This window comes from Osmia lignaria, chromosome 2, assembly GCF_051020975.1.
Source record: "Osmia lignaria lignaria isolate PbOS001 chromosome 2, iyOsmLign1, whole genome shotgun sequence".
Taxonomy (NCBI): Eukaryota; Metazoa; Arthropoda; class Insecta; order Hymenoptera; family Megachilidae; genus Osmia; species Osmia lignaria.
Window position 1 is genome coordinate 5,348,535 of NC_135033.1, and position 25,581 is coordinate 5,374,115.

The 25,581-nt window shown below is 39.7% G+C and overlaps 2 protein-coding genes across 6 annotated transcripts; one reads left to right on the top strand and one right to left on the bottom strand.

Moving 5' to 3' along the window:
* Nucleotides 1–1,473: 1,473 nt before the first annotated feature.
* dyl (transmembrane protein dusky-like) lies at nt 1,474–19,592 on the top strand. Of its 4 annotated transcripts, none has more exons than XM_034327714.2 (6): nt 1,474–2,591; nt 8,684–8,765; nt 15,978–16,759; nt 16,864–17,181; nt 17,271–17,595; nt 17,686–19,592. In XM_034327714.2, exons 2-6 carry the CDS (start codon nt 8,697–8,699, stop codon nt 18,094–18,096), a joined length of 1,905 nt encoding a protein of 634 aa, XP_034183605.1. In that variant the 5' UTR covers nt 1,474–2,591; nt 8,684–8,696; the 3' UTR covers nt 18,097–19,592. The 4 variants fall into 4 exon arrangements, with proteins under 4 accessions (XP_034183605.1, XP_034183602.1, XP_034183606.1 ...); XM_034327711.2 differs by having other exon boundaries at nt 1,475–2,591; nt 8,681–8,765; XM_034327715.2 differs by lacking the exon at nt 1,474–2,591 and adding an exon at nt 7,101–7,453.
* Nucleotides 19,593–19,637: 45 nt separating this feature from the next.
* LOC117605908 (uncharacterized) lies at nt 19,638–25,268 on the bottom strand. Of its 2 annotated transcripts, XM_034327710.2 has the most exons (17): nt 25,070–25,268; nt 24,796–25,000; nt 24,550–24,730; nt 24,262–24,410; nt 24,130–24,204; nt 23,706–24,062; nt 22,819–23,527; nt 22,392–22,586; nt 21,960–22,095; nt 21,397–21,542; nt 21,069–21,195; nt 20,871–20,982; nt 20,623–20,684; nt 20,427–20,552; nt 20,064–20,204; nt 19,905–19,988; nt 19,638–19,815 (listed from the first exon to the last, which is right to left on the bottom strand). In XM_034327710.2, exons 1-17 carry the CDS (start codon nt 25,195–25,197, stop codon nt 19,638–19,640), a joined length of 3,111 nt encoding a protein of 1,036 aa, XP_034183601.2. In that variant the 5' UTR covers nt 25,198–25,268. The 2 variants fall into 2 exon arrangements, 1 of the variants encoding a protein (XP_034183601.2); XR_004581830.2 differs by lacking the exons at nt 19,638–19,815; nt 19,905–19,988; nt 20,064–20,204 and having other exon boundaries at nt 20,474–20,552; nt 21,069–21,227.
* Between the last annotated feature and the right edge of the window lie 313 nt (nt 25,269–25,581).

Here is a 25,581-nt window from a genome sequence, read left to right on the forward strand (position 1 = left end):
CCCATGATGTTCCCGATGCGGTTTTGGCAGTCGAAAGTGTGCCAGAACTAAAATCCTCCGTTCGACTTAACTCGATATGACCGATCGAAACTACCGCCACGAAAATTGACTGCGAATCAACACTCCTTGAATTCCTACGATTCGCCGTCGATTCGAGCCAAGAAATCGGTCAAACGCGCGATTCAATTGGATTCTTACACGTACGATTGTACCGATGTCTCGAAAATATTAAATCATCTCAAAAATAGATCCAATCTTTTGCACCCTTTCCAAATGCTCGATTGTTAAAAATGGTAATGATTCTTTTTAATAAAAGTGGATCTATACCACTTTCAAAGAAAAATATTATGCTTGTTAGCATTATTTTATTAATTTTACTGAATTCTTCTTAAAGACAGCTTTTCTCTCTCAATAATAGAAACAAGACAAATCCACGCGTATCCATTGGATTGTACATGATCGGAAAACAATTTAGTTCATGAAATCCCAGATACTAGAATCAATCTCGATAGACTTAATTGTTTCATTGATTGGATGCCTCAATAACGGTATCGAGCTTTTGCTGAGACTGGTCAATAAAAAGCGAGTGCTTAGTAATCATCCTTATTATCATCCATTTATTTCCAGAAATACCGCAGATCATTCACGTTTAATATCTGGAAGAATCCTAGGATAACCCTAGAAGATTCCCCTACAATTTCTTTGAACTAAGGGAAGCCTTGGTTGCACGCAATCGTACGACAAAGCAAGATCCGTGTGAAAGCCGAACGCGGCTCTCGTGAATGGCCGCTGACGTCAATGGTCATGGAAAAATTGCGCAATTTCACCGTTTCAACCGAGGCTAAATTCGTTCGCTTAGCTTTCTTCCGGAATCGGAACCGCGTGGAGGCGGGATCCGGGGAAATTAACCGGGCCAGGTGTACGGAATGCGCGCTAATTAGAATCCGATTTGCGATCCACGAATCCTTGTAATTTCCCCGAGGAATAGGTAGAAAGACAATATTTCGAGATTTATCGGTTCGCTTTCGGTTACGCTTCTACTATCGTTATCCTTCACGTGACGTGATCATTTTTTTTAATTATTTTCTGTATTTACACGATTAAAATAACAGGTACTTTTCTTTCGCATTAATATGAACGATTTGCGTACAGCTTTCTTTTGTACTGTTCCTTTGATTTCACGCGATTAGTATCTTTGTCGCCTGCGGCATTTTCACTTGAAACTTTAATTAGCTAGAAAATGCTAGCGAGGATCTAGATTTTTCTGATGACACAAGACAGCACACGAAAGCTACGTAACCAAAAGTGTCCTGTTTATAAGGTTACCGGTCGAAAACTTTCGCTTGCTATCTTGACACCGCTCTACTTCCGGTATCCGAGTAGAGAAAGGGGGAGAAGCGATGTACGAAGTTAGCGTTCAAAAACTCTATGAATTGCAAATAATATGGTCAAAAATTGAATAATTCAAAACTTGTAAAATATGCAGAATGTGCGAATTAATTTAATTGAACAGCATTTTTGAAATGTTTTCGTTACAGCTGGAAGATGTTAAGATTTCGTAGTGATATCTATATGGGTCAACTCGACAAAAGGTTGTACCAGTCCATTCTTCAGTAAGTTTCATTGAAATGTAAAAATGCCTTCACTCGAAAATGGGGTCAAGTAACAAAAAACCTTTGTGCAAATCATTTGAAGAGGACAGAAAGAGGTCGAAGGCCTCTACTAATTTTTCTACTAATATCTCGACGATCTCGAGAAGTTGGCGAGAACTTTCGCTGATATCCGGTCTCGACTGGACTTCCGGTATTCACAGTAGGCAGACCGAGACCGTGCGTCAGTCTCCAACGAATGTCGTGATTCAACCTCGCTCCGTTTACGTCTCATTGTAGCTCTCTCGGCTGATGATTAAGAAAAAAAGAAAGTCTACCACCTAACCTAACCCACACCTAACAAAGCACCGGCTACGATCAAAAACGGATCTAACCAGCAGATGTCTGCTTTCCATCGAGGTCATCTTGAAAGTTTTCACAACTTTTTGCAATTTCTGGATACATAGAATGATGTTTAAGGAAAAATCTGATGCTAATTGCCAGATCATTTTGATGTTCCATTCACCCTGTAGAAAGTGAAACACAAACAGGGGATGAAACGTGGAACCTTTAATCTTTATCGAAACTCGTCGATTCGATTCTTCGGTGAGTTCTTTCTACGAACTCTCTCTTTTGTTTCTGCAAAATACGTCAAAGAATTTGAATTCTTCTTTTTCACCATGTGACGAACGAATCGACGAGACTGGCAAGGGTTTTTGGTGAAAGCCGACGACCCCGAGAGGGGAGAGTATATAGGCTGCGTTTCGTTTCTGGTGAGCTCACAACGAACTAACTCGTCGGCGTGTGTCGTCCGTTACGTTTCTATTAATCGACCTATCGGCACCCGGGATTCCCTTTCGTTCATATCTTTCGTCAGCCTTTGTGAACGACGTCGAAGAAAACCGAGCTGCGACCATCGAATCATAAGTGCCAAGTGTGTGTGCCAATAGGATTATAATCCAGCTACCCTGTCGTCCAAGGAAGAAAAACGAAGAGAAAAAGGTTTGTGACGACGTTGTGATCAGTGATAATCGACCTTACGTTTGCATGGTGGTGTATAATTGTAAAGGTGTTGATTTGAAACCTTTTTTGTTTCTTTGCGATACGTGTGAACAATTATTGGAGGTTTTGTGGTTTTCTGATCTCGGAGACGAACAGGGATCCTTCAAAGAAGAGTATCTTCTACGTTTTCCATTATTTTCGCATACAAAAATTACCACAACCATTCTTTTATGGGACTTTTGATCAAATGAACATTTATCAGATAAAAAGTCCAGATGCTTAAATCATCGGCTATTAAAGTGTTAAATCGTTTAGGTTTTCGGTAGAAATGTAAAATTTTTTGGGAAGATGCTCCAGACGGATGTGTTCGTTGCTTCGTAACTTCCTTCTTGTCCCCACTCCCGGTCCTCTGAATACACGTTGAGAAGGCAAAAGGGTATGTGGGGTAGCGAGTCAGTGTGTCAGCGTTCTCACGTCTCTCTTCGAGGCGTCCTTCCTTCTCCGGGTCTATGTCGAGAATAAGGCCGCGTGTAGGCAGAGAAAGATCCTCGAACGAACGATGACGAACAGAGACAGGTAGACTACAAGCATACTCGGTGAGAAAAGGATGGATTCATTCTGAATTTCACGAGCTATCTCCGCGATCGTATCCGATCTAACTATATGCAAGATGTGTTTCGCGATAAATGGCCAACGATTTAGAAGCCTAATCAAGTCCAATGGTCGACTTCCGAGGAAATATAGAAACCTTTCTTCCAGTCTTAATGAACTTCATATTAAAATTTAATCCAATGTTTTTCGTAGGAGAATTAGGTTCTTTTTTTTCATTTTAGATTCTTTGTTTTATAATGAAGTTTTGAGCAGAAAATTGTTTATTTAGTTTGTTCCTCAAATTAATTTCAACTTTTTCATTTGTTGCAATACATTATACTAATTTTTGATTATTAATGAAGCTATTAATTAGTATCTCAACAATCTCATCAGTGTTCGGTTGAAAAGCAAAGGCGAAATGCTGGTACCTCTGTGTAATCATTTCGTAGCGGTTGGGATGTTGGATAATTTCATGGAATCAGCAGGAATACCATCGAAAGCATTTTCTCGAGGATCGAGGTTCCTCCCTTTAACAAGCGAGACGAATATTCGTGAAAGTTTCTGAGCAACCGCTCGTGTCCACGCGAGATCAATTTTCTGCAGGGCGACGTCGCCTTAATTTCCCGCTTTCTGCTTCGTATTAGCAGGAAAACTGCAAAGAAGGAAAAGCCGTGACGAGAAAAAAGAAAGAAAATCGTTTCGTATCTCCGTGAAATCTTTCGTTGCAAATTTCCAATCAGATAAATTTCTTCTTCCACGAAAGAGATTTCTTCTCGTGAATTTGAAAAATCAACTTTTCATGGGGTTACACATTCCGAAATACCACACGTTCCATCATTAACTTTCCTTCGATAAGTGGAACAGCGTAACTATTAGCATGCTCGGACCATTTTTTTTTCTTATTTTTTCTTTCCTCCTTTTTTTTTTACCTTCACATTCTTTCGCCCGCGTCACTTTCACAGCAGAGGGCAGAATTTCGCGCAACACTGTCCCATCGTGGTTGTTCCGCACCACGTCCGGCTGCTATGCTTATGGGGTTTCACCTGGTCTGCGCGTATAACGGTACCTCGTTACGTCACGTGCTCACACCTGTCACGCCTCGGTCTGGACAAAGGGTTGCACCACCGGTCGTTGCATATACTAATAACAACGACACGAGAAGAAGAAGGAAAAAATACGAAGAGGAAGCCGCCTCGCCATATCTGATTTCCGTGACGAGGAAATTGGGACTCTTGCTACCATCTCGTTTCCTCCAGTGACGTATACGAAACGCTTCAGCGCCCAGGGCGAGAACCCGACCCCAGACCTTGATTTTAGATCGTTCTTCTCATAGATACCATACCCATTTTGATAAAATCTTAAGTTTTCATTTAGTACACCATAAGTACATTAACAAACTATTATATATTAGACTTTCTATGTTTTCGAATTTGTCTTCTTCTTTGAATATTTGATCGTGAGTATACTAAATTTGTGATGTCGGCCAATGATGACCCCTCCATATTGAACGGCTGTCGATTTGAAACCGACTTCGAGCTGAGTGTACGTTGGGTGCCTTTCGTGAACTCGATTCCATTGGGTGTCATTTTTCTCGGCGTCTACGCGTCGTATTTAGGACGTGAGATATAAAACGACACGTTCTCGACACGCACTGCATTCATCCTCCATTTCTCCGGATAAAGGTGTGCGAATTACTGCCACGGTAATTGGAGAAAATGTATTCCTGGAGCGGAAGAAATGCCGATTCATTGTATTCAACCGAGCGATTTCCTCCGGTTTTTTGTTAACAGATTCTCAGATCGTTCGCATATTTGTCTCGACAATCGTACAAAACTTTTTTGTGGTTTCCTTCAATCGGAACACGAAAAGTTACAGGAAACTCGTAGTCTCATTATTACACCATTGTCGTGGAAAACAGATAGAAAATCTTCGCATGCTTTTTCTTCCAATGGTATTCTCTGATTCCTAAAATAGAAATTACACATTGATAACAGGAAATACAACATTCTTCACAGAAGGTTTTATTGACCGATGCGATGCCTATTAAAATAATATAATCGGAAACATACTTTCGTAGCTTAAACAAACTGTGACTAGGCAGAAATACCAGGACGAAATAGGTTAAGATTTCAATACCGTGGGCACGTATGTAAATTTAAAATATACATACATCGAGACGATCCTCGTGTCAAACGAATGGACCTGTTTTTTTTTCTTTTCATTCTGCCACATGACTAACCAGATAAAGATTTGGGGTATGCGGAACAAAATTCTAGGATACCATGTGTCCATAATTTTTTGATGAGCTACCAAGTGGCGCCAAGTCGAAAGATTAATTTTTGGGGCCGCTTTCTCCTAATAGCCCACCTTTCTACCGGATCCATTTTACGATCTGCATCTGTTATTTCAGCACAAATGTTTTCTTCTGTTCGATTATAATGTACCAACATCCACTCGAAAGTTCGACATTTGTATTTAAATAAACAATTTGTACTTCGTATTTATTGTAACGATTAAGTCTACGATAACTTTCGAACGAATAATTAAAACTTCGTTTCTTCACATGGAATCTAATTACTCTTTGTGTTGATACAGAGATTCTTCATGATTCTTTATTGGGTCATTCTCATGGAATCTCTTACATTTGATTATGAAATGAAAATTTGAAACCTTCTTTCTAAAATGCATAATACGAGAAAAAGTGAATGCTTATCTGATATACAAATTTATCAAACGTGAATATAAAGTGAATTGACATGTCGTAAGTGCTATTCCGTGACTCTTTTATGTCATCAAATTTCTGAAAAGAAAACTCCCTTAAGGACATGAAATGTTGCAATTACATATGCAATAACAAAACGTCAAAAAAAAAGAAAACGAAGGAGAAATGCTCACTCGCACTTTCACGTATTATCTACTGTTCGGCGTTATCCCTGCGTATAACGAGTGGTATAAACCACTTCCGGTTGGACGAGTTAGCAGCATGCGGGTGAGAAATCTAGGTCAGACTGGCGGTTAGCTTTTCTAGTCGCGTTCTTATCGGTCGCGGTGTTACGCAAATTCAGGTTTGCATTGCTATTTCGAGAAGCGAAAAGGAAAGTACGGGCGTACGTTAAGGGCAGCATTTCATCTTTGTAATGGAGGATATCCTTTTCCACCTCGCGATTATTTCAAACTGATACCATAGAGTATAACGTGCCGTTTGTATTTATTAATGGGTTTAGAAATGAAAAACTGAATGGGTATGCTATTATCATAATAATAATATATATTATTAAAAGAGACAATAATAGATTTATAAAAAGGACATTTGTTATGAGAAAAATAGCTTTTGAAAAATATCAATTTTATATAAATAATATAAAATATTAATTTAAAAACTTAAATTTGACAATGAACCGTTAATAAGTAAAGCACCAATATGTCTGACTAAATATGTCCGTTTCCACTGCGAGCCTCAACGTAGCCTCCTGTTTCCTACCAGAAAAATTAAAAAGAGGAACAGTATCTGAAAAATCGCCGGAAACATTTCCTCAACTTCCTGAACTTGGATGAACAACGAGCGCCGAAATAAACGCGTCTCTTCATCTCTTTCTTTCATCTCATTTTAATAAGTCTCGCGCCTCGATCCGACAGTCTTTCACCTGTGGCCAAGCAACAACATCTTTCGCTCCAGCTGGTTGATAAAGGAAGTCTGTGAAACAGACGGAAAGAGAAAAAGGCGGAATGGAAACGGTGGCAGAGAACGGGCAGCGATCTGACGAAGGGAATGGAAGGTTTGGGGAGGTGGGGAGCGAAGCAAGTAAGCACGGTAGGCCTGTTTCAAGACTTAACTTTACGTAGAAGGCGGAAAGAGTTGAAAAGAGTAGTTGAAGAGAGGAGGAAGAGGGGGGGTGAGTGTACAGCACGGACGATCGAGATCGTCAGTAGGTCACTGGGACGTGGCTCGTGGCCGAGACGAGCCTGGCTTGCACCTACAGTCAGTCCCCGTCGGCCAAGGTAGCCACCGTTGGGCCCCGTCGACTCGCGGTAGACAGGCAAACAGTTTCTTTTTTTTTTCTTTTCGGAAAAGAAGGAAAAACGGTCACGCTGTCGGGCCCAATGACGAACAACTGACGACGCGCGAGTTGCCGGGTTTATTTCGTGTGCTCGATCGGGGGTGAATAAAAAAATAGAGACATAGAAAAGTTTCAAAGATTATTGGAGAATCTTTGAAACGATAATACAGTGTGTATACTTCTAGAAGACGAAAACAAGGATTCAAAAGAAAGGTGCTTCAATTTTTCTTTTAATTAATATTTATTCTTTATTAGAAGGTGTCTATTAACCCTTCGATGGCGGGGCCGAGATTTTGTATCAGTAGATTTGTATAATGAATTGTTAACCAGTGGAAAATTTGCTCTTCTGGTAAACTGATCGTATTTATTTTTAATACGAATTTCTCCCCTACTTCGAAAAGGTGCGCGCTATGGGTTTTATTTTTGGAGCTGCCTGTAACCGTGTACAATTTTAATCGAATCGATATTTCGAAGATGGTGTAATCTCCAAACTAAAAGACGTTGGTGATCATCCGTAGTGTTTCTAATTTTGTTGTGTGACAAAAGTGCATCGAAATACCTTTGTCTTTCTACCTGTTTCACCTGTAATCAGGCATGATCCACGTTATGATATTGCTAATTTCAATTAGGTATCAAATAAATGGTATTCTTCAAAAATACTATTATGAATGAAATAGTAGAATTTGTGCTTTTCGTATCTTTTATGAGCTTACCTTTGTGTAACATTTTTATATGACAATCAATGTCAAGTTATTTGCAAATAGAAATTGTGAATAGTGTCTGCAAGAAAATATAATCTATTAATTATTCTCCCAGAAAAATATTTCTAAAACAATTGTCAGAATTTGTAGTTGTTGTTGAGTGTTCGATAACCCATCCATTGGTACGTGAGGGTTAATACCATATTTGTTCGTCTTTACTGTTTGGTTTCTGTTCGAAGTATACAAGTTTCATCAGTGTTCTGCGCTTGAATTCTATCTTATGTCTTCCCGCTAGCCACGGAATTTAATTTTTTCTTTTTGTCTCTCCGTTTTTCTTGAAACTTCATCTCCTAGCCAATTCCAAGAGAAATGAAGCCCTCTGCGAGGGACTTTGAATCTCGTTGGAATTGAATTTCCCGGAAGCGGAGGGGTTGAACTTTTTCTTTGAACAACGTCCTATCCAACCGGCTTTTAATTAAGAAGTTCGACTTTCTAGGTACAGTTTAGATGTTTATTGCTTCAGACAGCGAATGTACTGCTCGACTGACGACAAGAATGTTGTTCCATCGATTTTCGATCTCTTCGATGTTCTACTAACTGGGAATTATGCGACTATTTTCTAGTGACGGAGAAGACTTGAGTTTTTAAACACGCTCTTGTTACATGATAGTTTCTTTTTTCGTTTTTGAATAAAAGGAAGATTAATAATTAAAACAGCCTCTCCTTTTTTCTTTTATAGCAGAGAGGACACTCGCATGATGGAGAGGACGCGGCGGAGTATACGGAAGACAACTTTAATCTTGTTGCTGCCTTTGCTATTAGCTGTGAGTAAAGTCTCCAATTACTTTGTGTTCGCTAGTATAAACTATCATTATCATTCTCTAAATGGTATTCAAATTAATTAAGTATACCCATGAAAATAATTACAAGAAGTGCAAATTTCATAACGGTACTTCCACTCTCATTTTTCGACCAACGACTATCCAATTACTCCAAGTAATACTGAAACGAGTATACGCTATTGTATCGATGATTCTAAACCCTGACAATCAGCTGTTCCGTTTTCGTAAGTACTGGTTACAGTCAATCAATTATCGGATCATTTCCTAAGCTCCAATTTACCGTCAAACGTATGGTTGATCACCAGTCACTTAGTGACTGTTCTGGTCGCTTAAAGTGACAGACGGCTGGTACGTTGACCGTTATTCCGTACTGCGTGAAACAGGTGAATCTATTTATGCAATGTTCCGTGTACCTATGCTTTTTTTGACCCATTCTCAAATAAAACAGAGTTTTATATCAAGCAATTTTTCATGGAGCGGAAACAAAATTTCAACAACCCTTATTTATTTTCTTCAGAAATATGGGTAATAGATCCTCGTGGAAATTTAAGTGTCACCTGCCATAATCCAGAGAAGGGGTTAAACGATTGCGAGCTAGCGTGAACCTTTCAGTTGCCCAATGTAAACGCCGCTTAAGACGGCGAATCTTCAAGCTACGATCTACATCGTCGAAATTTTTGAAGATCGAAAAGTTCGATCGTCCCGTTAAGCATTTTCATAACCGTTAACAAAATGCAGAGTGTCCTCTTGAAAGGGAGGGGACAAAGAACGAACGCGTGTTTCATTGATACCTAAACGTCCGCCGGTTGGACCGCTATTCCCGGGGCACACGTGTTGTGTTGGCCGAGAAACAACGCGACGTTAATGCTTAAGAGGAATCAACGTAGCCACAGGCCTTCCTTGTGCTACATATTGTCGTCTGCTGTGACGCTGATCGCTTCGAAGTAAAAGTCTCAATGAAACGGTTACCACCCTGAACCGTCTGGCGCAAGAGAATCCAGCGGCCTTTTTCTTCTTCTCTTTCTATATCAAAATAATTGGAACCTTGTGATTTTTGTCGTTTACAATTGGAAGTGATCGTGAAATGTCGAGAGTTTCGAGGTGTTCGAAGTTCATTGTTACAAAATGGTGCTTTTGGCAGATCAATTTGAAGTTTCAAACTTGACGACGATGGTTACACAGAAGCTTTATTGATGTTCTGAGCACAAAATGGCTGATTGCCAATAAGAAGAAAACCTAAGTTTGCTACACGTCAAATGATTCATTTTGAAACACAGGAAATCTGATATGATTTGATGAAATAAAAGTCGTGCAAAATGGTACTTACACCATCTCAATTTCAAAATTAAAGCTTGATAAAGATGAATGCATAAACGATTTAAATTACAGTAAAGCACAATTACAGTCTGGCTCTTACAATTAGATTTGCTGCCTGTTTAATTACACACCTGTATTCGATTGAAAGTTACAATCGTGTATCATTGATTTTATTGCCGAATCGAGTTAATCTTGACAGTTTTATCGTTTAATTTGCCCGTACACGCGATGCCAATCAATATTTCGTATACGAGGCGTTGAATTTATTTTCAACCGTACCTCTAAAATTTGTTTACACGTACAGCAGCCTGTCTGTTGCAGAAAAAGAATGAAATGAAAGAAAATATGTGTTTGCCGCATCATGTTTACACGTTGTAACCGTAAATGTATCGCAGTTTGTAGACGGTAATTCTACTCTTCACGAGCCAATGAGTTTCCCGATATTCTCGTAACTACAAAAACCAGAATAAATGCAATTAATTTGCTCGAGAACTCGCACCGCTTTTTGGAGTATAGGCACATTTGAAGTTTAATTAATGAAAGTTTTTTTTTCATTTATTGTTTTAAATGTGGATGGTATGCTGTCGACGATATAACAGATGGAGTTGTTTTAACAAACGTTTTATGGAATTTGCAAATTTTACTGGTGATTTCGTTCGAGACTATTTGTTTTGAGACTGGTATTCGGTTTTATTCTGATTTATTCCTCCATCTACTATTCACTTCTCTATCCTTTTTTATAGACCCCAAGGATCCTCGCGCTATCCTTTCTTTTAGATGTCAAGCATTCTTACCCTATGCTTCTCTTCTCTATCTTATGGGACACTCTATAGATACGTGCAAGGTGTATCTGCAAGTGTAACTATGGTGTATCCAATGTTAACTATACAAGAGTCGAGTAAGCGAAGCGAAGATAGTAGGTCATCGCGCCGGACACGATGTCCTCTTTCGACTATACTCTCTAGACGATCTTCTTTCTTCCTTTCTCGTTCTTTACCACGTTTCTTGATCTCTGCTCCCCACCCTTGGCCATCTGACTCTCTTTCTCTATCGCTAACAGAACAGACGATATATAGCGGGTCAGACTCTAGTCGAGTTCCAGCCCATGGATTGACTTCTTTTCCATCGTCAGCTTTCTTTCCTGAGAAAACGTCTCGCCCTGTCCTCGTGCCGTCCCGTCCCGTCCCGTTTTGACCCGTCTCAGCTCGGCTCGGCTCGGTTCGGCTTGCCTCGTCTTCACTTCTTTCGCTACAGATCTTCCGAGACTTTTAACGCAAAACGGTCCCACGTATTCTGTTTCTGTGACACGTAACAGTAGGCTCTTTGTTAGAGAGGGAAAAAAATCGAAAGGGGTCGTGTTACTAATTGTCTTTGCAGAGTATAGTATCTTTTTGTTTTATAGAGTCATCTCTGCCCATTAAATTCAAATTCATTGAAACGTTAAGACTATTAAAATAAAAATCTAAACTGGATATTTTGTTGATCCACGTTTTTTTTTGGATAGGGTTCCTTGATGAGGGTTAAATGTGTAATTAAAATCGAGCCATGTAGTAGCGGCTTAAGGAAGTACGTCGCATCTTGAACTGGTTTATCTGGGTCACAACATATTACATTACTTGATATCCATGCCTGGATCATACAACCAAAATTACTTTCATATTTAAAGTACAAGAACCTTTTGTTATAATATTTGCAAAATTTCAGAGAGAGAGAATGCAACACTATCAGAGATTGCTTCCGATAGGAACAAGCTGCTTTGCTTATCTGAAAGTTGCTTCGAGTTTCTTTATTAAAACGTTTCAAAAACACCAACACAAAGCCGGTTTCCTTGGACATAGAAGAGAGTACGTATCTATTTTGCTGTAATGAGATTGCAGATCTTCCTGGTGTCATCTTTTCTTTGGCAAAACATCCGAGTTAATTATTTTCCTCGGGGCATGCTTGCAAATTCACTGCTGTTTCCTTCTTTCATTCGAGAAGAGATTATTTGCAGAAGTTTGAAAGTTCTCTTATAATCTTACCAGAGAAGAACTTGAATTAAAATAGTTCTTAGCATAAGTTATTGATTACTTTTCGGAGGGAAGAGATCGAAAGTTATTGGAATCCTCCGAATATGAGAATTCCGATCGTTCTAAACACAATTTCAAATTTAAACATTCTTCAAATATTTCCATTTACAATTATACACATTTCAATTTTCCAGTTTAGAAAAATGTATAAAATTGCTCGAATTACGGCTTGTAAAGCGCACGTGAAATTCACGTTAATGAACTTTCTTCACTTTTTGTACGTCTGCCTGATCATTCTATTACGCTCAACCATAATGTTTCCGCCTTTCTCGTAACGAAGTTGTGAAAGGCGTCAGTGCTGTGTGTTACAGATTTAACATATATCATAAAATCAAATTTACACGGTGCACATTATCGTTCCATATATAAAATAAAAACCAGCAATTATCTGATTATTCGGATTACGAGACTAACCCATCTCATAAATATATCGTAAAAGCTGGTCTCTGGAAATTAGTGGCCGCGGTTCGCCAAACTGGCGTTCATCTTAGCTTCTAACGCGTTTAATTGCATTCCATGCCGGTAATTCGTGGCAAAGACACGAGCTAAAATAGAAATTTTCTCCGCGCATGGTTCGAAGTTGAAAATGAAAATTAGTGAAGCTTGCATTCACGTATCGAGGATCAGTGGCCGCCAATAATCGTGCAACCGTATATAATTACGATTGAAATTACAATTTTCAGCTCATAATCAAAGAACAGTGAAAACTTGTGATTCGCAACAGCTCTCGTAGTTATTATCAAACCACCATTGATAAGAATCAGGTAACACCCTTTTCTCTGGTGGTTCTTCGAAACGTGCAATCTTGCGGTGGAGGACAGGCCAGTTGTTTCGCATAGCAGTACCTGCAAGCAGTGATCTTCCTTAATTAAAATCCCACCTTGCGGGTTTTCTTCAATAAAAGAGCGCACAATGATTCTCAGCCCGATTCTCACGGTTAGGGCTACGCGACTTCCTTCTAATCGTCTCGTTGTAATTGGATCGTCTCCTCTCTTCCTGTAGCCACGGTTTCGGTTGACGAACTACCAATTTCTTCGATCATTTGTCCAATAAAATAATACTATTCGCGTTACAATTATATTTATTTAAAAGTGTATTCAAGTGGTTATCATGCTCGTCTATCATAGACCACATTTTTCTTTTCTTGTAAAATAACATGAAATAGAAAAGTTTTTAAATTAAGTACACCGTGATGAGTGCTGGTAGAATTATTTGAAAATTTATGTAATTCACAGTAGAGATTAACTATCAAAGAGGCAATGTATTTCCGACCTGACGCAATCACCTAACAAACAAAATTTTCTCTTTTGAGCATAATTTCCTGAAGACAAGCATACAATAGCCGGATTTTCGAAACGTAATGTGACATGTAGGTACCGTCGTTCGAACTGACTGACCCGGCCTACTTTTTCACCACCATATACAGAGAAGGAGACTATCGGTATTACGACGTCGCAGTTTCTCTTCGTAAAAGTCAGCTATCTTATTTTCGATAGCGTCTGTCGAAAGCACGTGGACCCGCAGAATCGTGTTGCTTTCTAAATCGGGTGAAACTCGGCCAGTTGCGTACAATTTCGTACCTTTTGTTTTTTCCTATCATCGATTCTCTTCAACTTCCTCGTCAGATGCCAGAATTTTCAGCTCCAACAGTGAAAGGATTAAATTGCATGTTTTAAGCCGAACAACCCTTCTATTTCAGTGCCGTTGTTACAATGTATCACGTTGAACATTGCAAAGTGGACCGTTCTAATTAAAGCTAGAACGCCGACTGAATCGATTGTTCAGCCAATTAACAGGCACGTTTTGTCCTTGGTGTCCAGTGAAAGTGTGTTGTCCAATACTACCGGGACGGGTCTTCATGCTAGATGACAATGGAAAAAAGTGAAATCAGTCTCGACCTTTCTATGGCTACCATGCTTCCTTTGCTGACTCCTTGTACCTGGCTTCTTCCATTAAACGAGACGTATCGAATCTGCGGGATTGTATCGAAAGTGACTTACCATAACATTTTACTACATAATACAAAAATTGCAATTTTCTATATTCACTTTGAATTATAACAATTGCACTCTCCGGTCAATTTATTACAAGTGTAAAAATGCATGAAACTTGTCTTCTTTGATAATAAACACTAGCTGTCATATCGGACATAAAAATGAAAATAGCAGTTTTAATTGTAGGGGAAAGATAAAAGTCGATTGACGATCAACAGGAAACGCGTAGTTCGCGCCTGACCGATAGGCAGGTCGACCGTACGCATACCTGTCCGCTTTCTTGTTCCACTTGCACCTGCACCAGATCTGCTCTTAGGACTTTCTGGATAGAAAAGTATCGCGGAACCGGTCGATGCGTGAAACGAAATCGCCCAACAGCCTTCATTGTAGATGAAACCGAACCGTGACTGACGTGCATACAACGTTGCTCTAGAAATTACGAAAATTGTTTGAGAAACGTTCGTTTCAGTTCCTCCTTTGGTGGAACCTGCCAAGTTATTCTAAAAATGTGTCTTATTGTACCTGAATGCTAATTGATAAGAGGTAAAGGTTATTTTATTCAGAGATATTTTTTCTCTTTATATTTGAAATATTTAAGTCTATCCTTATTTACATAAACATTTTAAGTCTAGCTGATCGTGGGACGTTTAACCTGTTACCACATAATTCGTGGTTCTATGGTATACAAGAGTGCATCGCAACTAGACGACACAAAGTATGCGGTGGAAAAAAGACACTTCAATTTCGTAACTCTTTTGTAACAGGAACTCCTGTAATTTGAAGAACCTGACTACGCTTGTACAGTTACTTTCGACCGTGTCTATGCGTGATGCTTTTTTTCGAACAAATGTAGCGTATTCAAAAAAAAGTTCATACAACAGGCTATTAAATTAAACGCCCTTTAATTACGGTACCCTTTAATTGTTCATGCGAGTGAATTTAATTAATAGCCTCAACATATATGAGAAAAATATGAAGTGGCATTTAAGTAGAAAAAAGAAGAATATGTTAAGGATGATGTTGGTTTTTTGAGTAAATATAATATTTAAATTGCAAATGTTTGAATACGAAATTTTTGTAAAATTGGGCCAATCAGACCGATTGAAATTTTCTTTTGTCCCGAACATAGTTGAAATCGATCCAAGGGAATAATCAAGCATCTAGGATGGATTGATAATACTCAAGGTCGGATCGGTTGGACAATTGACAACACAATTCCATGGAATCTCGAGCACCGTAACCCGCATTCGATTGACATTCCGTGAAAGGTTGCAACGGCAACTGACGTTCGTGGAATTCCTAATGCAACTCGTTCCATCGTTGTGTCCGAACGAGGAGGTGCTCGTCGAGCTCATTGTCATTCATTGTAATTCCAGAAAGACTGGCGCTTCAACGCCTTTTGTAGACGTCGTAAAAATAAAATAAAAAGAAGGGAAAGAAGAGAAGCAAGGGAACAGAATAACCGGTGACGACAAAGTGGTTCCTCATTTTCCGGTACCGTCTCCTGCGTGTCTGTATATTTCTTTTTTCGGTTAACCCGCCGTTATGAAATTACAGGAAGGTTACAAAACGCAGCTGGTTGAATTGCCTTTCCGTGTACGTGCAGGGCCTTGAAAAAGGCACTCGTATGTCATGGAATGTGGTATTCGTTTCTGTTAAATTCTTTCATTTCTTTATTATTTCTCCTCGATTTCGCCATGCTTCTTCGGCTTGCTAGAAATTATAGCATTACAAACGAAGGTCATTCGAATTTGTTATGCAAAAGGATCAAGTAATAAGCATATTAAAAATTGACATAATTATTTTATTTTCAGAGGGTAAAATGCGAAGCTCCATTGGTCGACAGCAGTGCGTTACCATTGGAACACAGATCGGTTTATGGGCCACCGGCACAATATGGCCCACCAGCGACTCACGGGGCCGAAGAGAATTGGCCACTGGCGTCTCCTGATACTCCTCAGATAAAACATCTGCAAGTGCAATGCGAAAAGACGCACATGCGAGTGAACATCGAATTCGACAGGCCGTTCTACGGAATGATCTTCAGCAAAGGCTTCTATTCGGACCCTCATTGCGTTCATTTGAAACCTGGCACGGGTCACTTAAGCGCGACGTTCGAGATCTTCTTGAACTCTTGCGGCATGAGCTCATCGGCTAACCACAACGTGGCGGCTTATGGGGCACCAACGCCGTCCGGTAGCTACGTGGAGAACACCATAATTGTTCAGTACGATCCGTACGTGCAGGAAGTTTGGGATCAGGCGAGGAAATTGCGTTGTACCTGGTACGACTTCTACGAGAAGGCGGTCACCTTTAGGCCCTTCCAAGTGGACATGCTCCACGCTGTTACCGCCAACTTCCTCGGTGACAATCTTCAGTGCTGGATGCAGATCCAAGTGGGCAAAGGACCATGGGCCAGTGAAGTGTCTGGTATAGTTAAGATCGGACAAACCATGACCATGGTGTTGGCCATTAAAGACGATGAGAACAAGTTTGATATGTTGGTGAGGAACTGCGTAGCCCATGATGGTAAAAGAGCACCCATCCAGCTGGTAGACCAGTACGGTTGCGTTGTCAGGCCGAAGATTATGTCCAGGTGAGTATTGGGTTAATTATTTTGAAAATACTATCCAACATATTGGCTGTTGGACAGTGTAATTTTATATTTTCGACTTATGTTCCCTCATTCTCTGTCTAAAGGTTCCAGAAGATAAAGAACTTCGGACCAAGCGCGTCTGTTGTCAGTTTCGCCTACTTCCAGGCCTTCAAATTCCCTGACAGCATGAACGTTCACTTCCAATGTGTCATACAAGTGTGTCGTTACAATTGTCCCGAACCGAAATGTGGACATCCTGGTCCAGAATACGGCGCACCTGCCGCTGGTCTTACCCAGGAATACGGTCCACCGGTGCATCAGAATCTTGGCCCGGAATATGGAGCACCACCAGTACCTGAATACGGTATACCACCCGGGTTTGCCGATCCTCGACACCCAAGTGGACCAGCTGGAGCGTACAGGTGAGATGATTATAAATTTGGGTGAATCGGGATTCGATCAAGAAATAATGTAATTTTTTCATAAAAATCCTGTGTTTCTTTTGAAACAGTGAACCAAACGCGGATGTAGTACCAGCACCCCAAGCGCAAACCTCATCCTCCTCTCCCAGTTCGACGCCAGGCGACGCGACGGCTAGCAGCTCGCCACAAAGTCCGCAGGATAACATTCACCTTCCTCCACCTCCACTTCCTGGTCACCCAGCAGCGGCCTACCAGACCGTGAAGAGGAAGGGAACCGCTGGTTCCGAGGAGCTCGAGGGTAACCTGGCCACCCTCGGAGGTCGGCCGAGATCGGTCGAAGGTTTTCCAGCCGAGCTTAGGGGCGCCAGAAGGCGAAGGTCAGACGATCAGGAACTTCTGGATGACGATGATTCCGTGAGTATATAATCTGTCCTTTTTTAAAAATAAATTATCAATTTATAAGCAATGTTAAAAAAAAAAATATGATTCTTTTATCGTTTACAGAGTATCTATCGAACGGTCACCTTATTCTCCACTCACGTGTACAAACGAGCAGCCCAAGAGATGACCGACGTGAACACCTCGAGGACGATTCAAGTAGTTGCCCCGGGTGACGTGAACTTTGCCCTGGGCACAACGAACACCAGCAACGATACAACTGTGGTCATTCAAAACGCCAGCGCGCCCGCCGATCCCGAAACGATTTGCATGAGTTTGCCAGGTTTCGTCGGCGGTCTGGTGATGCTTCTGTTGGTGGTGGTTGTCGCCTCGCTGGTCGCGGCGTTCCTCTTTGTCAGGGTGCGCGCTGTCGACCGGAAAAACGTCGGTGTGGCCGGAAGTGGCTTCGTACATCCGGCTTACGCAACGGAGAACTGCAGTATGCCGAATCCGGAATTCGTGAAAGTGGCCAACTGAGAGATCGCGAGATACTGGGACTCGGTGAAGAACCATAGAAAGCGATTTCTCGAGGATGGCCGATCACGAGGATCAACCTGTGCTTGGAATTGTTTATTTCATTTTCACGCTCGAGGTTACCTCGAACATTCTTTTCGTTCTCTTTCGTCGTTCTTTCGATCTGTCCTTTCCTCCTTCATCCCAGCCTCATCTCTTTCAGATTAAAAACTCAATCGAACACGTGATCTTTACCGACCGAGTCTGCTTCGAAGAACGGGCAGAATGTTCGGGTACCGTGTAAATAAACGCAGTAGAAAAGCGATTCAGCAAGCGAGAAAGAGAGAGAGAAAAAGAAAAAGGAGAACGAATCAAAGAATAGCTAGAACGAAGATGTTGGAGCACGTTCCACCTGTTTGTTAGTCCTTTCACCGTTACGGGGGCCATGCACGCGACGTTATTTCGACAAACTTTTAATTGCAACTCATTCGAGAAACTTTTTGATATGTTATACTTTTAATACTTCTTAAAGCTCGGAGTGTAATACACGACGTGTAACACGGGTGTAAACTCGAGAAGAATAAAAAGAAATTTCATTTCTTGGATCACGGTGGAACGTGCTTCAACATTGTACGTTTCGAACCGGACTTCGTGATACGTCGTGATCGTTGTTAGGAACAAAGATAGCTTAATCACGGAGTAAATGAATAAAAAAAAAGAAATCGCGATGTGTTACGAGACGAAGGTTCGTCGGCGATCGCCAGAGCAATCTCGGAGGGCATTGTAAATAAGCCGGAAGTAGTCAGACGGCCCTTCAAGACCCGCGAGTTTCAATCACACAATCGTGTACACTCGATTATTTATGTTTGTTTGTATACAACGAAAGGTATTCCCTTTTTTTTCTTTCTTCCCATCATCGTACCTCATGCCTTTTCGTGTCGTCTTTAAAAATCGTGATGACGATGATCGAAGACGATTTTATTTATTCTTCTTTTTTATTACATTTTTTCTAACTACCCTTTCGATCGATCTAACCCTTAATTTATTTATCAAAATTTTCTTTCGCGACGATAGTTTCTCTTCTTCCACGTTTTTTTTTTTTTTTTCATTCTTTCTTAGTTCTTCTTACCTTTCCCTCGCTTAGTATTTAAGCAAATATTCCTCGAACAGGGGAATATGTTCGAAGTATGTGTCTTAAGCACACAACAGGACACGCATACACAATTGTACACTTTGTGTTGGACGTGAACGTACTTATACACGAATGGTGCACGTGTGCGTGAGTTACAATTTGTATACACTGTTATGATGGCGCGAGGAATGTATACACTAAGACAAGATTTGATTATTTCATAATTATTTTAATTACATACTCATTTTTATTTATACAATCCAGCGTTCCTTTTCTTCGCCGTTTCAACCTTCCAGATTAAAATTACAGGTAAGTGAATGGTTATGATGAAAGTAAATTTCTATTTTCTTGTTTAGAAAATTTAGTCATGAAATGGCTTATGGGAGATATAAATTTTTGTGATTAAAATGATTTCCAATGATTTCTTTATAAATTATCTTGGACGACATCTAGTTCCCATTTTTTTCCAGATGTACCAAAATGGCCTGTATTTTGCCATCATAAATTTACGTTGCCTTGCCGTTTTCCTGACATCTTCAAGTCCCTTAGCTATGTAATACAAACTGCCATCAGGTTGTACTTGAGACGACAATAACTTCTCAAATCTGCCTCTATCGTAAGCAAAACAACAGTTTATTACAAATTTATCATTTTAATAATTTTGCTACCAAGTGTATTATTATTATTTCAGTGATTTTACTTTAACATAGCAGCTTTCGAACTTGAATCCACGAAGTACGATGCCACTTCTTTATCGAGATCCAAAACGGTACCTAATTCTATTCTAAAATCACATAACTCATACAGAAATTAACGCAGAAATTAGATAAAATCAAATGTTAATTTTATTTTTGTGTACCTAATATTTTTTTTACCAGCTGAGAATTGAAGATTGATATTACTTCGATTCAATATCCTACAGCAGATGAAATCATTCAATTTTATGCGGATTGTTTTGAAATGACAAGGATCTTTAGAATATTTTGCAAGGGAATTGTCTCTGAAAAGAAATTAAAGCTGTTTTCGAATAATTCAATATGAATGTTGATTGTAAAGTAATTTGAATTAGTTATTTAATATATACTCCATTAACTCATTTATTGTATTTTAATTACAGATAGTTACGTCCCAATTGAAAAAAAAACTCGATTATGAGCAGACCCGTTGTAATTAGTAACCCCCGATGGAACACAATTGTTCTACTTTTTTTTATTCAACATACCCGGTCGCGACCGCTTTTTCTTCTTCTTCTTTCTGGTGCTTCACGACAACAGGTTTCTGTTCCACGACCTTCTTCTCCTTATTTCGCGAGCTCGCAGGTGTCACCGATGCTTTGGTACTTCCGGAACTGAACGTATTGCAGACGAATCGATGAAATCAATTAATATCGATTTTGCAACGTTCACGATACTGCTTACCTTTTTTGCGATACCTTGGTTGTCGAAGGGAGGAGCTTTTCCAAGCGTTCTGCTGATTTCTCCTGAAATATTCCAAGAGCAAAAAGTTTTACAAATGAAGGATAAGTAATTTGTTTTGTCAAGTCAATTGTGTTAATTTAACTTTATAAAAAATGACCAATGTATCATTATACAAAAATTAATTAATTTATAAATGAGCTTTTAAATGGTTAATTGAAAGAAACAGGAAAAATTGAACATGAATTCACCATGTACACAGTCTTGATTATTGATTTCTTTTGGTCGGTGTCCCACATCCACGTGAACGGCAGTCCTGCAGGATTATCCCTCCAAATTCCACCAATCTGATTGTAGGACAGGCTGCAGAAATAATTGGAAACTTGAACGGAAGGTGTCTCGGCAGACAGTAATTAAAAATTCCTCTGAAATTCTTTTCCAACACGAACCTAGTAGCGCCATCCTCATCGAAGATAGCACCGTTGCCCATGCTGTCGAATAATGCGACAATCTGTGATTTCCTCTCGATTCCCATGAGATCCTTGCCTCCTGGGCTGAATACAGTACACATATCGTCTTGAAATCGAATATTTCAACATTTCCATCATCTGTTACATTTTCCATTAAACCTCGCATATAAATAATTTTGCTTCATATAATTCCAATAATGATTTCATTCCAAATTTGCCATTTCATTTTCTATCTATGCTATTCGATTGTCTCGTATATTTTCGGCAAATTTCTTAAAATTTAATTACGGATAAAAAAATTAATTACATTGACAGTTGCTTGGTTTGTACACTCCAATAGCAAGTTTTCCATTTGGATAGTATACTTCTCCAGATCCGTCTTGACGAAAATTTAAAAATACAGTGGTGCCATCATCGTAATACGTCTGCCCATTGTATCGCTGTTTCTTAAACCTAATTCGTGAGAGAAGGTAGGAACAGATTAATGATTAATTATAATAAATTACTGAAGTTTGTTCAAGCAGCAACAAGTTAGAACGTGCCATCATCTTGTATGTCGTCCTCCGTCTTGTTAGCTTTGCGCTTCAACCTAATAGTTAACTTGTTAGCAACTAGTTTCAAAGTTTGCCCAGAGTTGAGCGCGATGCAAATTAACGATTTTTTACTTCATTTACTGTTGCATTGTTTCGCAGCAACTTATTAATACACTTTAAACGAGATAAAAATCAAACTTTCTTATATAATCTAAGAAAAATGATAAGGAAGGTCAGGTCGAATTCTTGGTATTTACATGATGAAAGGAACATGATGCGAGGTAGACGGAGGATGATATTCATATAATCATAAAAAATAGTAGAGTAATTTACGTACCAGTCGAGATGAGGTTTTGCAGGCTTTGTTCGGTATTGAACGACTTTCTTTAGGGTTTTGGCAATCGGTATCATGGTCCAGCCAAGCTTCGCAAAGTGCTGGTTTGATAATTGGTACTCGATCGGGTGTCGATGGCCTGTAACGTAGGAATTTCAGCAGGATGTCGAAGCCGACGCACTGTACACACGTAAACCGCATTATTTCGACGCGATACGATAACGATGTACGAGCGTTTGCAGACCCCAAGTGCTCGCGATTAACGATTGGTTGTGATCGGATTCCAGTCGATTTTCATTGAAGCAGGAATCTCGATAATGATGTTGAATTAGATATCATTATTGCCAGAACGCGTTCATTTACATTTCATTTCATTACGTATACTTTTAAAAAAAAAATTTCAAAATTTTCATAGTTTTCAATAATTCGCATTACCCGTTACAAAATCTTTCGTCACCCCTGGCTTCCTTTTGCGATCATGAGATCCACTTTTCTTACTGTAATCGTCGTCTATTCCATGCGAATGAGCCCCTTTTCGACCCTTCTTGCTCGATGCACTCGTCCCTTTCTTACTCTCACTCTCTGAACTGAGTGTTGATTTATCTTCCGTACTCGCACTGCCTACCCTAACTTAACATGCAACAGGGAATTTAATTTCACCATTATCCTTATTACCTTCTACATTGTACGTGAGAAAATTAGCCTTTCGAAACACGAGAAACTTTTATTACTCTGACCATTCATTTTCTCGGTAAGATAACATTTTAAAAATGGTACATCAATGTAGCAATTAGTTAGATAAATTAAATAGATCAATATCGAATGGAATTTTTCGGAAACGAGTAGTTATCTAAATTCTTACCTTTACGTTTCTTCTTTAAGTCAGAACCAGTCTGTTCCCTATCCCTGCTATCCCTATGCTTCCGACCACGCTTAAAAGTTTTTCCTTTTTCATCCAGGGAATAAAATACGCCTTTCTTTTCACGTTTCGACCTGTCTGTTTTTCTCTCCGTGCTCTTGCTCGTGTCCGTCGCATCGTCAAGTTCCATGTCCCCTTTTCGTGGCTTCTTCCTACGTCGTCTACCAGTTGTGCTCTCTTCACGATCTCCCTCGTACGTCTTCCCGACACGTTTCTCCCTTTCAATCTCATCCGGCGTATTTCTGTAAAGTTTCCTCCCTTTCATCTTTTTAGATTTCTTGTCCGACCGATCGTCGTACGTCGATTCTTCGTTTTCATCATCATCGTCATCCGATTTCGTTCTTCGTCCTTTCCTTGATCGACTCCGATCAGACTTATCATTTTTCCCCGCTCGTTTCGATCGTTCAACTCCGCTCCCTCCGGGCTCCATTTCCGAGAGGTTGCTTTTTGCTTTCCTGCCGCTTCTAATTTTCCTCATTTTTCCGACAGCTGCTCGTTCCACGGTCGTGTCCCGTAAACCACACGATAGTGCACGGATTTTCTCGGACTTACTTCTACACGGACCATCGTCACGTTTCCGTCGTCCATCTGACGTGATAGGATACTCGTCGTCGACCCTGTCGATATTGCATCTCCTCCTCGCTTCCCTCTCCTGCAAATTTATGGCTGTTCGAATTCGGATTCGATTCTTTTGTTCCAAAGGCGAAAAATCAATTCTTTTAAGGGTGGTTTTTTTCTATATTTATAACACTCCATATACCGTACATAAATTTCATCAAAATCGATAATGATCACTATAAAGTCTTCCCTTTTAACCGAATCGAACTTACCTGCAAAGTCGATTTTGCCGAAGTCGCACCCCCGACTCTGTATCTTTCTGACTCCGTTTTCCTCGAGCATACTTCAGCTTCCGTGCAACGCGTCGTCTCACGAGTACTTGGATGTTTTACCGCTGGGTGGAAGGTACCCTGTTCCCATGAAGCTCCATCGATTCCCCTTGCAATTTTATCTCCTTCGCTGGCCTGATATTTCATCGTAAGTCCAGCTTGAAATTCCTCGATTGGAGAGAACGTTCTCGAACGTTCTTGTCCAGCCACGTACATCATTGAAGTGTCCTTAGAGCATTCGAGAAATTGTTTGCCGTCCAAACGCTTCCGTTTCGATTCCTCGCCGCTCTTACTGGCGTCCTATTAACGCGGGAACCTCAGCTTTTATTCTTTTGTATGATAGAAACATTGTTTCAATGGAACTAACTGATATTGACTGTTGCAGAGACCACTCCTTCCAGATATTGTGGAATCGTTGCGCATCCTTGCAGCAAAATGTACCCTGAAATAATTCAGATATTACTTGACATATTATTTTCAATTTTTAAGGGAAAATTACCCATTGTCGAGTTGTTTCGCTGATAACCGAATTACAGTATCTGCAGATCCTAAGGAATGGTCTAGTTTTAGATCTCTTCCCGCTCCAATCTCGAATAAATTTGTTCACAAGATTCAGCGTTAACTTCATCTGATTATTATAAACAGTTTCTACAACAATTTGGTAAGAAGTTTTATGAATCATGGCAATTCCTCAAAATTATAATCGAAAAGTGTGACGATGGGTTAAGATTTGAATTTTTGATACACAGATGATTTTCTTGATATTGTTATACCGATTAAAGAATACCTTTCGAAGGTTGACAAATAACTTTCTTCATTATTTCTTTCAGGCAAAGAGACAGATTCTGAAGTCTTTCTGGCATCAAACACGCCGATGAATTCTCCAAAGTGTGTAGAACCTTTTTCACTCGATAGATGATGTTCTCAATGGCACACGATTTTTGTAAGCATCGTAGAATTGTTTCTACCTGTTAATTATAAAAAACAATCCTTTGAATGAAACGATGGAAGTGGTTTCAGGGTGCAACATTACTTTTTGAACGATATCATCCGGCACGTCTTCATCATTCCGACAATGGACACAAGCACACGTATCACGGAACAATCCATATGATTCAGATTTATCGTTCGATATTTTTCCACAGATGATTGATGTCATTGCCGTAGCCATGGTGTCCAACGCTCCATGCAAAGGTATTTTATCATAATTTATGTCGTCACATATACACCCATGGAATCTGGTTGTTTTAATACACAATTATCGTATAAATTAATAGCCAGTTTCTGTGTGATTAAATGGTACGAACTTGAAAAAATCCACGAAATTCTTCAGCAAATAATGAGCTCTTAAGAAGATCTCCAATGAGAGTGAACATAATTCAGAATCATCGATTAATTGATCCTTTTGCAAACAAAACTTTTTGCACGACATCATTCTAGGAGAATATTTGATCAATTCTCGAGTCAACCTTAGTTAACAAATTGTATACATTTTATTTCAATTCGTTTTCGTGAACAAAAAATACGTATCAATGGATTTGATAAACGTTTCCGACGGGTGAAATTAATTTTTTCGCGAGCTCAAATTACTCTGTATCGCGTGTATCAAACTGTTTGTTTCTGCAATAAATCATCGGTCCTGTTGATAACTTTTATTGCACGTTTGACGTTTAACAACTGACACTCGTTACATCCTGCAAGATACGTAGTAACTGGATACATCGATGTTTTATGTTTTTTTTTACGTCAACGTTCACACATTTTATCGATGAAACACGTTTCTGTTTGTGAACGAGCAATTTCGAAATGAAATGTGTCG